Raw genomic sequence first — 13,289 nt, forward strand, 5'->3', positions numbered from 1 at the left:
TGCATGTAAACAACCAGCCCCTGTGTTCTCATTTTATCTCAGGAGGCCTGCTTCCTGTTTGCAAACACACCTTTTTATTTGTGGGTTAGTCCCATCCCCCCACAATGCCAGCTATGTGGGCTGATGTGAATCAAAAATCTGTCTTGTCTCCCTAACTCCAGTCAAATCTCTTACTTTATACATGGCTACTACTCTGGGAACCGAAGGTCCATTTCTCTGGGAGATCAGTGTTCCACTCTGGTCACAAGTGAAACAAGTTCTAGAAGTCTACGTTTAGTTGGCAGTGGACCAGTAAAAAACTTTGTATACCCTCAAATGTTTTGCTTCATGGCAGCTTTGTGCTGGATAAGCTAAATTAGTAATCTAAGGGGGTAAGGTAAAAACTTTAAGACTCAAGTGGACATGAACAGTGTTAAGAAGCTAATGTTATAGATACTAACAAAAACATTTCAGACACAGCGTGGTACCCCTGGGTAGCACTGTACCCTGGTCTCTCTCATTCATATTACATCATGAGAATATTCCTCATGTAGACTGTGGGCATACTAAATCCAATAACATACTCCTAGTGTTAATAAACATTTAATGATTTTGCTATACCCCTGTGCCATCAATAAATACACCACCCACTGGATATATCGCGGGTGTCGGGGTCCAGTATAAATCCGCTATATATCAAGGGAGACTCATAGAAAAACAAATAGGCAACAAATACTGTACAACTACTCCCTTGTTTTATTGGCGGCGTCAGGGTCCAGTAGAAATCCTCTATGCAACCTTTTTCTCATTTTCCGTTTAAAAAGCAGAACAAGTTTTAATCCACACAGCGTAGGGTAATTTCTTCTCATCAACTTCAGTCTCCAATTAATTTCATGAGTCTTCCTCTCCTTTCTCAAACGCACAAACCCACTGCATTGAAAGAATCCATTCCCAGCAGCAACATAGGAGGCTTGTTGCTAGGAAGCCGACATCACTGCCCTGTGGCTTTTGCTTGTGCATTGCTGCCACATGTGAACACCTTGTTGGCTAAAATAAAACGGCTTCAAAAAGTAGATATTTAATTTGCTTTGTGTTATTGTGCAATACGTGTGTATATAATAACCTTTTGATACTAATGCTTTGTTTTTAATTGTTTTGTATATTGTTGTTTGTGCAGTACGAAATAAAATGAACAGTAATTCTAAGTACCTATGTATACTGCAGCTAAGGCATACACAGTTAGACAGTAAAAATGTGGAGCCAACTCCAGGACCGTGATATATCCGAATCCGCAGTATAGTGAGGGGCGACATAACGAGGGGTGGGTGTAATAAGATAAACATGGCAGATTTGCATGGAGTACCGTGTTCATTCGCCTTCGTCTACTTGGCTTAGACTATTGTTTAATGCAAGTGCATGCAACCAAAGCCAAAAAAGATTTCTGTAATATCCAGATCCACCACCAGCGCTGCAAATACAAAATTAGAACTATCAATAAAGTGAAAAAGCAGATTACCATGACCTACATTCAAATTACAGGCCGCACTCTTCATAACGATGTAGTTGGGAGCCAGTGCCAAGAGGCCGTGCAATTTGTTCTACCTTACAATGATAATGCAAGCCCCAGTGTAATAGCATCAAGGGGAGCCATTACTATGCTGACTTATAAACTGTTCTGTAGTGTAAAGGGCTGCCTTTTAATGAGGGATCACTGTATGTGCATGTAAAAATGTAGATATGACATAAGTTGTTATGCATATACACAGGGACAGATGGGCTCCTCCAAACATGAATGGATTGATTTTTAATTGACAAAAAAAAAGAAGTAGGTGATATTAAAATCAAACAAAACTTTATTTCTGTTGATTACTTTTTAGTAACTTTCTCAGGTTGATCTTAGTTAACTTTGAAACTCGAAAAACTCCACCTATATAATTCCCAGCATAACAGTCCTCTCAGCAAACGTATAAAAACATTCAGTTGAACAGTCAGCTTTCGAAAAAGACGCTACCTTGTGTGAATATCTTCGGTTCCATACAGCATCAGGCTGCTAATTTCTTATCAAACGAAGGTCTTGCAGAGAATGCTATACATCTTCTGTCACTAGCTCAGATATTCATGGCAGTGTCCAAGATAAATTCCCAGCATGGAAACTGGGCCTCTCAATATGGTTGCCCTGTTAAATATCTTCAAATACAGCATATCCAGCTGAATTCGATGGCCCATATATAATACTGCTGATCTTTCACCAGCAATGAGTCATGTATAAAATGCCCAGTCATTTTCCCTCCCAAGCATCCTCACGCTGTTTGGCCGCCAACCGCTTTTGTTCTGTGGGGGTGGGAGAGAAATAAAATCTAAATATATATTTTTTATATTACACCCAGTGTCATGACCGTTCAAGGACAGCGTTTACATTAACAATTTTGTAAGAGCGAGAGACGCAAAATTATCTTACTTTTTTTTGTATTACTAGGTGGAATGTTATAAGAATTGCTGTAATTTAGATTGCTACACTTTTTAGCATCAATGTGTTTTTGTCCGATAACACTGAATCTTTGCTCTGGACATCGATCCATGCCGCGCAAGAAAAGCGTGGCCTAAAGAAGCCTAGGGAAGTGGCAGGGGACAATTTCTGGTGAATAAGCTGTGTGGTGCTTTCAACCTTCCACCTTGTCTTTGTATACCTGTACTTTGTAAATCAGTGGTAAATTAAAAAATAAAATAAATGAAGAAACCAGAGAAGAAAAAAGTCCCAAGAGAAAGTCTTGGTGGGAGGGGACATTAAATAGCCCCGGGGGATGCCCTAATAGTCTCACCTCTACACTGGTATTTATTAAGACCTTTTCATACACGCTTGCATGTTATTATTCACCACAGTACAGCCTCTGTTGAACCACACAGCATCAGGGCTACCCTTGTCTGCATACAATCTGCCTTTTTTCCTTTTTATTCTACTGGTGAATTTAATGACTGCGAGAGACGAAAGCCTGAAAGGTGAAGTGCGCACAGGCACAGAGGACATGGGGAATGTATTGCCAGTGGAAAGAAAGATGCTGATAGCACTGTGGAAAGGGGCCCACATGTGCCCTTCCATCTACAGTGCAAGTATAGACCTGGGGGTAGATCATCCACAAAGCAGGAACATCTCAGGAACTGTGCTCGTTACTGGCGATTGACTTCCAGCACTAGGGACTGATCACTTGTTATGTCCCCAGCAATTATATGAATACACTAAAGCCAAAGTTTAAGAAATAACTATGTTCTTGATTTGTATTAGTCAATCTTATTGTATCTTAAACACAAATTTACTTCTAAAAACGCACCTTTTTAAATCAACGTAAATTAAAACAAACCCACATAACAGTGCAAGTACTTTCCTTAATCTAAAACAGGCAAAATTACTTGTAGTGTAAAGGAATAACATCTAAACTCTGCAGCAGACAAAACACAAGCATTACTTGAAATACATCCCCATCTAGTGGTAGAAATAGGAAACTACACCAGTGTAACATTTACTATAGGAACATATCCTGTGTTCTCACCACGGGCCTCCTGCAGTTTCCTCTTCTCTGCATCCCTATCTTCTCGGCTCTGGGGGCTCCGCACGCCCAGTGCCCCAATAACCAGCCTTCTGGCCAGAGCCGCACTGGTCTTGGGGCGCTCCTTTGCAGGCAGGAGGTAATCTGAATGAGGGAACAAAAAAAAAAAAGACAATACTCAATTATTTATTTTATCATGCAGTTGCCAAAGAAACAACATTCCGAAATCAAGACCTGGACTAGGCCTAATGTGGGTTTCTAACACCATTTTACACCAATTCTAACAAATCAACACCGAATTTGTCTTCAAATCCAACAGACACTCAGCTAACTGCATACGGATAATAACATCCCTCAGTTCAGATTAGACAGTCTGCATGCCCCACGGAAGTGTTTAAAAGAGAATGATCGAGCAGACTGATAACAGAAATACTGTCCTAAATAAACCATGGTATAGGATAGGTCAAATGGTAGCTGTATCAATACAGAGATGGTAGACAAAGAGAAAAGGCGAAACCTTTTAAAAATCAGACTAACTAAACAATAATGAATCACAAGCTTTCAAGACCTCAGAGGTCTCTTCTCTCTTCTACTTTCACCTGAAGAGACCTGTTATTTAGTTAGTCCAATAAAAGATATCACCGCTCCTTCTACCGTGGTATAGGAAACTCTGAAAGCTTGAATAAGTGTAAAACATAAAACATTTTTTTTGTATCAAATTTGCCCATGAAAAGTTTAGTAAAATTCACACTAGTGTTTTCTAAGATAAAGTCGGCAAATCATGTGTCAGTTCAAGTACTGTGAAGAAATATGTCACCCTGACCTACAGTAAGTTCAGAATACTGAAGAACTTACTGCAACACATTTCCATGCAAATATCTGAGATATAGCCTTCTCACTAAAGGATAGAAATGATACAAAGTGGGTCTCCATCACTATGGCTGGAAAAGTGTTTTTCAAGATATAGCTATAAAAGCCCTTTAATACCTCCACCCATATCCCCACTATGATTGCCCTGGAAATTCACCATTAAACTACTTTTAATAGTCAATGTGTCACTGGTCATCATTTAACAACACCTGACTCTGTACAAATTAGTATCTTAATATGCAGTAATAGAGTATGACAGGAGTTTCTGTCTCCAAGAAGAAAAAAGTGACACTACTTTATTACTGTAAGTTACTCATGCTGATTAAACTGTTTAGAACCCACCTGAACATCCCCTGGCCTTAGCTTTGGTCACAGCAGATGCCTGTGACAGCGGGCGGACCTTCAACATTGGGTGTTTTGTTCTCAGGGCATCTCGTGCTGGATTAACAGAGCAGGGTTAGAGATGTGAGTGTGTATGCAAGCTAGTCAAAAATTATAGTTCTCACTGTGCCCAACTTTTTCAAAGAAGGACTGCATTCAATATGTGATGATGACATGGGAATAGGAAAGCACATTGGTACATTACTGCACAATGTAAATGTAAACATTGCATTATTTTAAATAAAATACGATAGTCGCTAATCGTTGCATTTATTATTTAAACTACTAAATACAAATACAGGTACAATGTTATGCAACAATTTAACTCTTCATGGTTCCGTCTTAATATTGAATAAACAAAAATACAAATCTATGCAAGTGACAGCAACAGGTGTAAAAGCATATGTACATTTTTTAATATCACTAGACAACTCACCAGCTATGGGGCTGGAGAAGAGTCCAAGCGCGTGAGTGTCATCCACCCATTGAATATCAAACCCCTTTTGCCTGCATATGAAATCAAAATTAGTGTCCAATATAAAGGTGATATTTACTCCAGTTTTCCATTAAAAGTATTTTCTTCTATATTAGGCTATTATCCACTATTGTCTCAGATAGAATGCTCCTTTTTACTCCACCCTCAAACTGAGGCTCTCTGCTCACAATTAATACCCACTGAAAGCTGTTGAAAGTTCGGAGCAGATCCTCTGTTTTGAACTCTGAAGGGAACTCGTAGATCTCAACAATGTGGGACAACTCATCCTCTCTGAGCTCCACCTCGGATTCGACTGCCCAGTTGTAATAATCAAATCGGGGCTCCTGGACGGTCTTCTTTACCTTCGCCTGATCTTGTGATATCTGAAAAAGAGATTGCAACTAGACAGGACACACCATCAGAAACTAGACTAAACCCCAGCTCCTGGTGTTTTAGAATAGTCTATCAAGTTTTTTTTTTTTAAAAGGAGGTAGTGTTTTTGCATGCTACTTTGGAGTCAAGAGCAAGGGTTCTAACTATGCAGTTGGTTCTGTTTTTATCTGGAAAATAAAAAGAAAAGTGTTCTTGGAATCATAAGGTTTCTTTACAAAGTACATTAGAAGCAGTAACTCCACCAACTAAATTGCTTCAGAATAGTTATTAATAATGCTCCCTCCTGCCCATTCATCAATTTGAAGAGGAAAACAAAAGTTTGCCAGAGAAACTTTGATGAACTTAAGGCATTTAGCCTTCCGGGTTGTTGTTCTAATTGTGTATCATTCACAACGAACACACAGTTACCTCCTCCAGTAGATGGGGGTCCAGGCAATCTCCCTCATCGTTAAATAGGGTGTCCCAGCTGTCTGACTCCTGGTCACTGGGCTCCTCCCTCAATGCTGTACTGATAGAATGTGAACTTTGTTCCAAAGTTCCCGAGTCTCCATTCAGGACCTTCTCAACATACCAAGTTTCCTCAGTCTGCAAGCCTGTCCCTTCTGTGCTGGAACAATTTGGGGTACCTTGGGAAGGCTTTGTGTTCTCTGTGTGTGTGCTACTCTTTACCCCTTCACCCTGTCCTTCACCCAGCCCTGTCCCAGAGCAGGCACCCTCTTCCTGACCTGCACTCACTGCTAAGGGCTCCTTCACTGTCACACCTATACCAGAGTCTCTCTCTCCCAGTCTGCTACCTACAGCTTCACCAAGGGGGGAAGATTTAGAAATACAGACTTCAGTTTGGATGTCCTGCATGTTTTCCTTATGAGAACAGCTCTGAGGTCCGTCCAAGACAAGGTGTTCCAAAGTATCAAAATCATTTCCCTTCTTGTTTCCTACCTCTCCCTCTTTATCTGCCATCGCTCGATTTCTTGTGTCTTCCCTTGTCTCTGTTTTTTTGTCCCCATAGCTAATCCCCTGACTCGCCTCTCTCTCACCGTCCAATTGCTTCTGACTTTCACTACCTTCCCTGTCCCTTTTCATTTTGCTTCCCCCAGTACTCATGTTACCCTTCTTCCCTTTATCCTTGACCTGCCTCCCTTTCCTCTCCCTCTGCTTTTCCCCCCTCCCTGACCCACCAACCTCAAGGGGACTTGCTCTAGCCTTGCCCTGAGCCTGTCTCTTGGGCTCCTCACTAGTAGAGGGGCATAGGGCCGATTCCTTCAGCAGCTCTCCTTTCTTCTCCTGCTCCCCATTCACTTGCTGCCTTTTAGGGACATAAAGTGCCCTGTCTGGCTTTTTGGAGTTCATTTGCTTCCTCTCCTCCTCCTGGTCCATTACTAATCACAACAGCCTGCAGAAAAAAGCATTATTTATTACCACTATTCAAAATAAAAGACTTTCATCATCAATCCTAACTCTTAATGGAAAGCTTGTTGGGAGAAAACACCTCACTGTGGGCAATTCGATGAATGTCAGACTACTAGCAACGCTCTGATGGCCTGCGTATTAATAAAAACACATCAACCAAAAACTGGTTAATCCTAGAATTCCGTACAACAAACATACCATATGAATGGAATGAGGTAATACTCTCAATCCTCAGTGAATTGCTTCCAACGACAAAACATTGTATTTATGAAATGCTCTGTGGCTAATTTATTGTTAAAGGTTTTTTATTTTGAAAACGAGACAGTGTGGAATAACTTGCCATCAATTGTGCACAGTTTGAGCAAGGGTCTGCTTCGATAGTCAGCAGTCAATCTGAACACAGTTTTATATTCTACAGGAGAAATTAAACTTTTTAATATATATATATATATATATATATATATATATATATATATATATATATATATATATAAAAAATCAAAAAAAAATCTGGATTTATTTTTTTCTCTTTATGTCTGTCAAATTTATGGCTGGCTGTAGCGAGATCAATCCAACCATAAAAGAGCATTAATTACTAGAGATGAGGGATGGGGCTCTACTCTCCTCCTCCCCCCTTTCTCTCTGTCTTCTCTTATTTATAACCCTTGTCAGTCTGCTGTTGTGATTATGGATGTCATAAGGCAATAAACTGCTCTGGGATCAATAAACCTGAAATTTAAAAAATGTACTTCCACAGCTAACTTTCATCTTCAAGAAAGGAAGTGTCCTGTGTCTGTAACATCACTGGAAATAAAACCAATAAAAAATAAAGAAAAAGAATTACATGGGCAACCGCACAAAACACATCAACCTACTTTAAGCATAAATTCTGCGTAACTCGGTGAGTAAAACAAAATTGCATTATATTATCCATGCTTGTAACATTGGATGTATTAAATGTTGACACTGAAATTCTTTATTTTAGGTTATGTCAGTTACACTGGTTTGGAAATCTGAAAGTGGGGGGTTCATATTGTTTGCTCCATTTGACCAGCTCAAGATCCCTTGTTATTGTAGGTGAGGTGAGGTGAGGTGAGGGGGACAGGGTTGATTAATCATCTTGCACATACACCACACAGAGCCCGCATTTCCACCAGCACCCCACCTCAGAGAACAGACCCATTATTTGTCTCCCCTTTCACTCAGGGAGTACAATTGATCAGAAAATAACTGCCGTACTCTATGGGTCTACCACTGAGCACAACAATATGAGTGAAGATCTGGCTCCACAGTCGTGACAGCGCTCTACCTTTGCGTAACACATTTCCCCTGCATCACCTTGAGATGCTAACAGTCACCTGGAAATAGCTCCCACTCTGTCCAGCCACAGACTCAACTATAGTTTCAACTATAGAAATATGTTGAAGTTAGTAACATATTTCTATAACGATAGGACCCTGAATAAATCTACAAATCTGACTTAAATGTCAGAGTAGCCTGTGAAGCTACTTTTTATGTCCAGACAGGGGCCTAAGGAAGGCTAATGAAAGGGCTTGATGCCATTCTGAAATACATACAAAGCTGTTGCCATCCCCATAACCATTTCATTACAAACAGAAGAAAGTTACAATCGAATTTATTTCTCTGATTGGACATCGAGAGTAAAACTACTAAATAAATCAATGTCTACAAAAAAAAAAAAAAAAAAAAAAAAAAAAAAAAAAAAAAAACCCACACAATTATTACTACATGACAATAACCTTAGACCTTGCTTAAAAGTGAATAATTTGGGGCGGCTCTAATGAACAGAGAACAGAACAAATCATGGTAGAAAAGCATACTAGCTTTCCACAAACAGCCAAGTGGGTGTAAAAATGCTAAGAGTGGGTTTAAACTATTTAAACGGTTTAAACATTAAACTATTTTCCAGCAAAATGGCTAACTTTGGAAGGGATTCCAGGCAAGAACAGTATTTTTAGTATCATCCAAGTAACTATTTGTCTCATTAGCCTAAATAACAAATCTACAGGCACATGAATACACAATCGTGTAACCAAACACACATCAAATACAGACGCAACGGCGAATTGCACCCCCGAATGCTCCACCTGTTGAAATCGTAGGCCCGCTATTCTCCAACGGCGGCCCTTTTTCACACTGGTCCATTACAGTAATTACTTTACTCATTTTTTAAATATATCTTAGGACAGTAGGTACCGACATGCATTTCAAAATTGTACAATTAGCTTCACAAGTTACTTATGTAGTTTCTCAATGTCCGTCGTTTTTGAGCATATTTTACCAGTCCCCAGTTTAAAATGTTAACTTTTTTGTTTGTTTGTTTTTACATATATTTTTTAATTAAATTTAATTTTGAACTCATCGTTACAGGCCTATAAACAGACAAACTAATATTTTCAGACAGAAATAAAAACCAGGAAGCGCAAACAAAACTATATATATATATATATATATATATATATATATATATATATATATATATATATATATAAAAACACCGTCTTTGTTTTGTTTTAGGAAAAATTCAACATGTTAAATGAGTTCAAAAAATACATGCAAGTTATAGATTTTAAGGGTACCTTGTCTGTTATTATTTTGCTTTCTGTCCACACCCGGCTGGTGAACAAGCACGGCGCACACGCAACGGATGTTTGCCCTTCACTTTCGTCGGGCGTCATCACGCACTTCCAAAATAGGAATTCTGGGAGGTGTAGTTTTTTGTTTCCTCCACCACCTATAGTAGAATAGGTCTCTAAACTGGGGGCCCACCACACCTTTTACCAGCAAACCAAGCAGCCTATTTACTGAATGCCAAATCAAAATGGAAACCCAACCAGCCGTGTTTTGTTACAGGGAAACATGTACACCAAATCGGCTTGTTCACTGACAATACAAACCAACCATCAACAGGCTAATCAGCAGTATCATATGGAGGCCAATCTCTAGGAGAAACAAGCCTAGTTTACTAAGAGGAAAGCCATACACTGATGAACTAAGTAGACCCTCCAATGGAAACCGAAAAGCTATTGGATCTGAAATAGACTTTTCACTGATTACCCAAAAAAGAGCCTTTCCTAGGAACCAAAAACAAAAAGCCCCTTACTGGCAACCAGCTGGGGACTCAAAACTCATAAACATAAAAAGTATAATAATGCTTACAGAAATAACCTATAGAAAGTCCTATAGTAGGTTGATCAAGTCCTATAGAATATCCTGTAGGATTTCTTTAAAACCTTTTTAGTTCTATAGAGTGCCGTACAGTACTACTGTAGGGAGACCCTTTTGAGTACTATAGGAGGATATTTTTTTAAAATAATCCTTTAGGATTTCTCTAAAAACCTTTTTAGTCCCATAATTTCCTGTAGTACCATTATAGGATCCTATAGGACATTTCTGTAAGGGTATGGACTACGTAATATTCCTGTTATATAATAATGAACCCCGAGGTATGATTTGAAGATTCAGATTTGCATGTGTATGCTAATTGTACATAATTAAATGTACTGAATATTAACATTCATTCAAAAACTAATAATAATAATAATAATAATAATAATAATAATAATAATAATAATAATAATAATAAATTGAAACAGTACATTCATAGATCAGCTATAAAACACAAAGACGATTATACCATCCAATCAATATGTGAACATCAGATTTTTTTTACACACTAGATATATTGTTATAGCCAGAAGGGCATAAATCAGATATTATACACTAAATTAAAAAATGATTTATAGCAGTTAAAAACACGTTTATATTCCAGGGTTATTAAACGAGTAAATATTTGTTGAACTGGTCACCACATATATCTAATACTAATTTCTTATGCGTTTTATGTTTAAGCAGTTATGATTTTTAAAGCTTATTCCCACAGTGTGTTAGGTGACAGCAGCACTGGAAAGACGAGCACGGAGTAAAGTTTTAGCAGTTATTACTGCAAGCATTGAATAGCTGCGTAATAGGGTGATAGTGGTCATTGTTAAGGTGAACCTAATTTAGTCTACATTTCCATTATTTTGGGACCCCTAGGTTGGCTGATCTCTGGTTTTGTTCCACCTTTTACATGTCATTGGGTTAAAAAGTGCTGCTGTTGAGGCTTCCTGGATTGGGCAGATCTCTGTCTTATATAATTAAACATCTTTCATATTAAAGGCTATTCACACTATAGAGTTTATTCATATAATCGCTGCGGGGAAAAAAAGCGATATTCGCTGCGAAAAAAAATCGATTTGGATTGGGAAAATTTCGATACAATATGAATCGGGTGCAAGCTGTCTATGGTTATTACTCTGAGGAAGAGGAAGAAAGAGAAGAATGTGGATTCACCATTCTTGTCTTTAATATTTTTGATGTGCAAGTATGAATACAAAAATAGCAGCGAAACGTCAGGTGTAAAAAAAACACAGCGAATAAATAGTGTGAATAGCCCTGTAGTGTAAATAGCCCTTAATGATGTATGGCACAATTCCAAATCTGATTTTGGGTGAGTGAAATTTAATTGATATCCAATGCAGGCTCACCTACCCTCCTTGCTACTCCCCTGCAGAGAGGCCATGCAGCCAGCAGCATTGCAGAGGATGGAGGAGATTTGACTTGTTTATAAGCATATTATTAAAGGTGCAGTGTCCCCTTGCAGTACAAAATATTATCTTACAAAGATAACTGCCATTCAGATAATATTTATTGATTTGATGCAATTATTTTAAACTAACTAAAAACTTATCAAGACAATATTTGCAATGTGCTTATTTGAGGGAATTGAAACATCAAGGTGATCAAAACTTGTGTCTCTACCTTACAGCTAATTCCTCTGTGGACTGTAAACAAACTGGACTGCCAATAGTCTGCTTTCTGAAGGCTTAATTATGGCTTGAAGAACTAGTTAACAGACATCGCATATTTTTATCGGCAAGTAAAACTGATCTTGGCAAATGAAATCATAACAAAGTTAGAAGACAGTTCCAGCTAATCCTTAACCAGTTTTAATTTCAATTTCAATAAAGTTTCCCTATTTCTTTATATTGCGTGTAATTTTGCTCTTGGTAACGTAACATTACAGACCCATTGAGGTTCACTGTGGGATGTGTAAACTAGGTAAATCAATCTATTTTGTTATTAGGTAACACATCAATGTGGTTTAATGGAACATGCATTCATCACGATAAATCTGATTTATTCATCGGTCAAGAAATACTTGGAGATTTGAGGCGGTATCATGATGCATAAACGTTCGATCAAGTGGCACAGGTTACCAATACCTCTGTTAGTTCACTGAGCAGGGATTCCACACACTATTTTGAACTGTGGATTACTGCAAAAGTCACAGATCAGGTCCCCAGAGCTGTGCCTTTCCACTTTCCACAGCAGAGCATTATGGATACTGCATGATGGGACTGCAGAACAATACACTTAAACCCCAACAACTTATTTCCTTATCATGGGGCAATAGATTAAGTTTTTCAGACTATTATTTTAACTTTGACTCACATGAAAGTGATTGATCTTAATTCCTGCTACACAGGAAATTAATTTATAGTGTGGCGGCAGGATCATTAACTTGATACAAAGCAAAGACTAAAATCTGGAAAACAAGCAAAATACAAAGAACTTGTGAGAATGGTTTAACAGCCAACTCCTGAAATGCAAGGAGAGGTTTTAAAAGCTGATGCCCCCAAATCATTTTTACACCTTCTTGCCACTATGCTGTTTTCCTACCTGCAGCAGAAGGGAGTTATAATTTATAAATGGTGTTTTTGTAATGACATTTTATATGAAACACATACAGAGCTGATAGCATTATGTTATTAAATATAGTGGACTTTTAAATGATAACTTAAACTTAATTCAGAATTGACAATTCCCTCAATTTTTGTGCGACCTTCAGCCATTGAAAGGAGGTCAGCTGAAGCATCCTTTGTTTGGTTGATTAACCAGAGAAATGCTAATCTGGGAATAAAAGTGAATTGATGAGGGACATACATTTACGATCGTTCTGACTGAGGCTGTGCTGTGCCTCACCCACACTCTTTGTATTAATACAGGGTCTCCCAATCCACCAACTGAATCACAAAAAAAGGAGGTTGTTACAGTTGTGAAAATTTGATTTCATCCAATAACTGTTTGATATTGTGTGCCAATCGCAGAAATATTGGTCCATATTGTCAAATCATTTAAATCAAAACTGTAAACAAAGAACTAAGTTATATGTC

The 13,289-nt window shown here is 38.3% G+C and overlaps 1 protein-coding gene across 2 annotated transcripts; it reads right to left on the reverse strand.

The window, feature by feature from the left end:
* Positions 1-1,814: 1,814 nt before the first annotated feature.
* On the reverse strand, positions 1,815-9,731 carry LOC121326086 (R3H and coiled-coil domain-containing protein 1-like). Of its 2 annotated transcripts, none has more exons than XM_041269247.1 (7): positions 9,651-9,731; positions 6,049-7,033; positions 5,449-5,630; positions 5,209-5,279; positions 4,734-4,829; positions 3,525-3,665; positions 1,815-2,310 (listed from the first exon to the last, which is right to left on the reverse strand). In XM_041269247.1, the coding sequence occupies exons 2-7, from the start codon at positions 7,015-7,017 to the stop codon at positions 2,258-2,260; spliced, it is 1,512 nt and encodes a 503-aa protein (XP_041125181.1). In that variant the 5' UTR covers positions 7,018-7,033; positions 9,651-9,731; the 3' UTR covers positions 1,815-2,257. The 2 variants fall into 2 exon arrangements, with proteins under 2 accessions (XP_041125181.1, XP_041125180.1); XM_041269246.1 differs by having other exon boundaries at positions 5,449-5,648.
* Between the last annotated feature and the right edge of the window lie 3,558 nt (positions 9,732-13,289).

Source organism: Polyodon spathula, chromosome 13 (assembly GCF_017654505.1).
Source record: "Polyodon spathula isolate WHYD16114869_AA chromosome 13, ASM1765450v1, whole genome shotgun sequence".
In the NCBI taxonomy this organism is placed as follows: Eukaryota; Metazoa; Chordata; class Actinopteri; order Acipenseriformes; family Polyodontidae; genus Polyodon; species Polyodon spathula.

Coding starts and splice junctions, on each gene's coding strand:
- LOC121326086 (XM_041269246.1), bottom strand. CDS start 7,017: ATGGACCAGGAGGAGGAGAGGAAGCAAATGAACTCCAAAAAGCCAGAC. Junction 5,649..6,048: donor ACCCCCATCTACTGGAGGAG/GTAACTGTGTGT, acceptor TGTCCTGTCTAG/TTGCAATCTCTTTTTCAGAT. Junction 5,280..5,448: donor CGAACTTTCAACAGCTTTCA/GTGGGTATTAAT, acceptor TTTCATATGCAG/GCAAAAGGGGTTTGATATTC.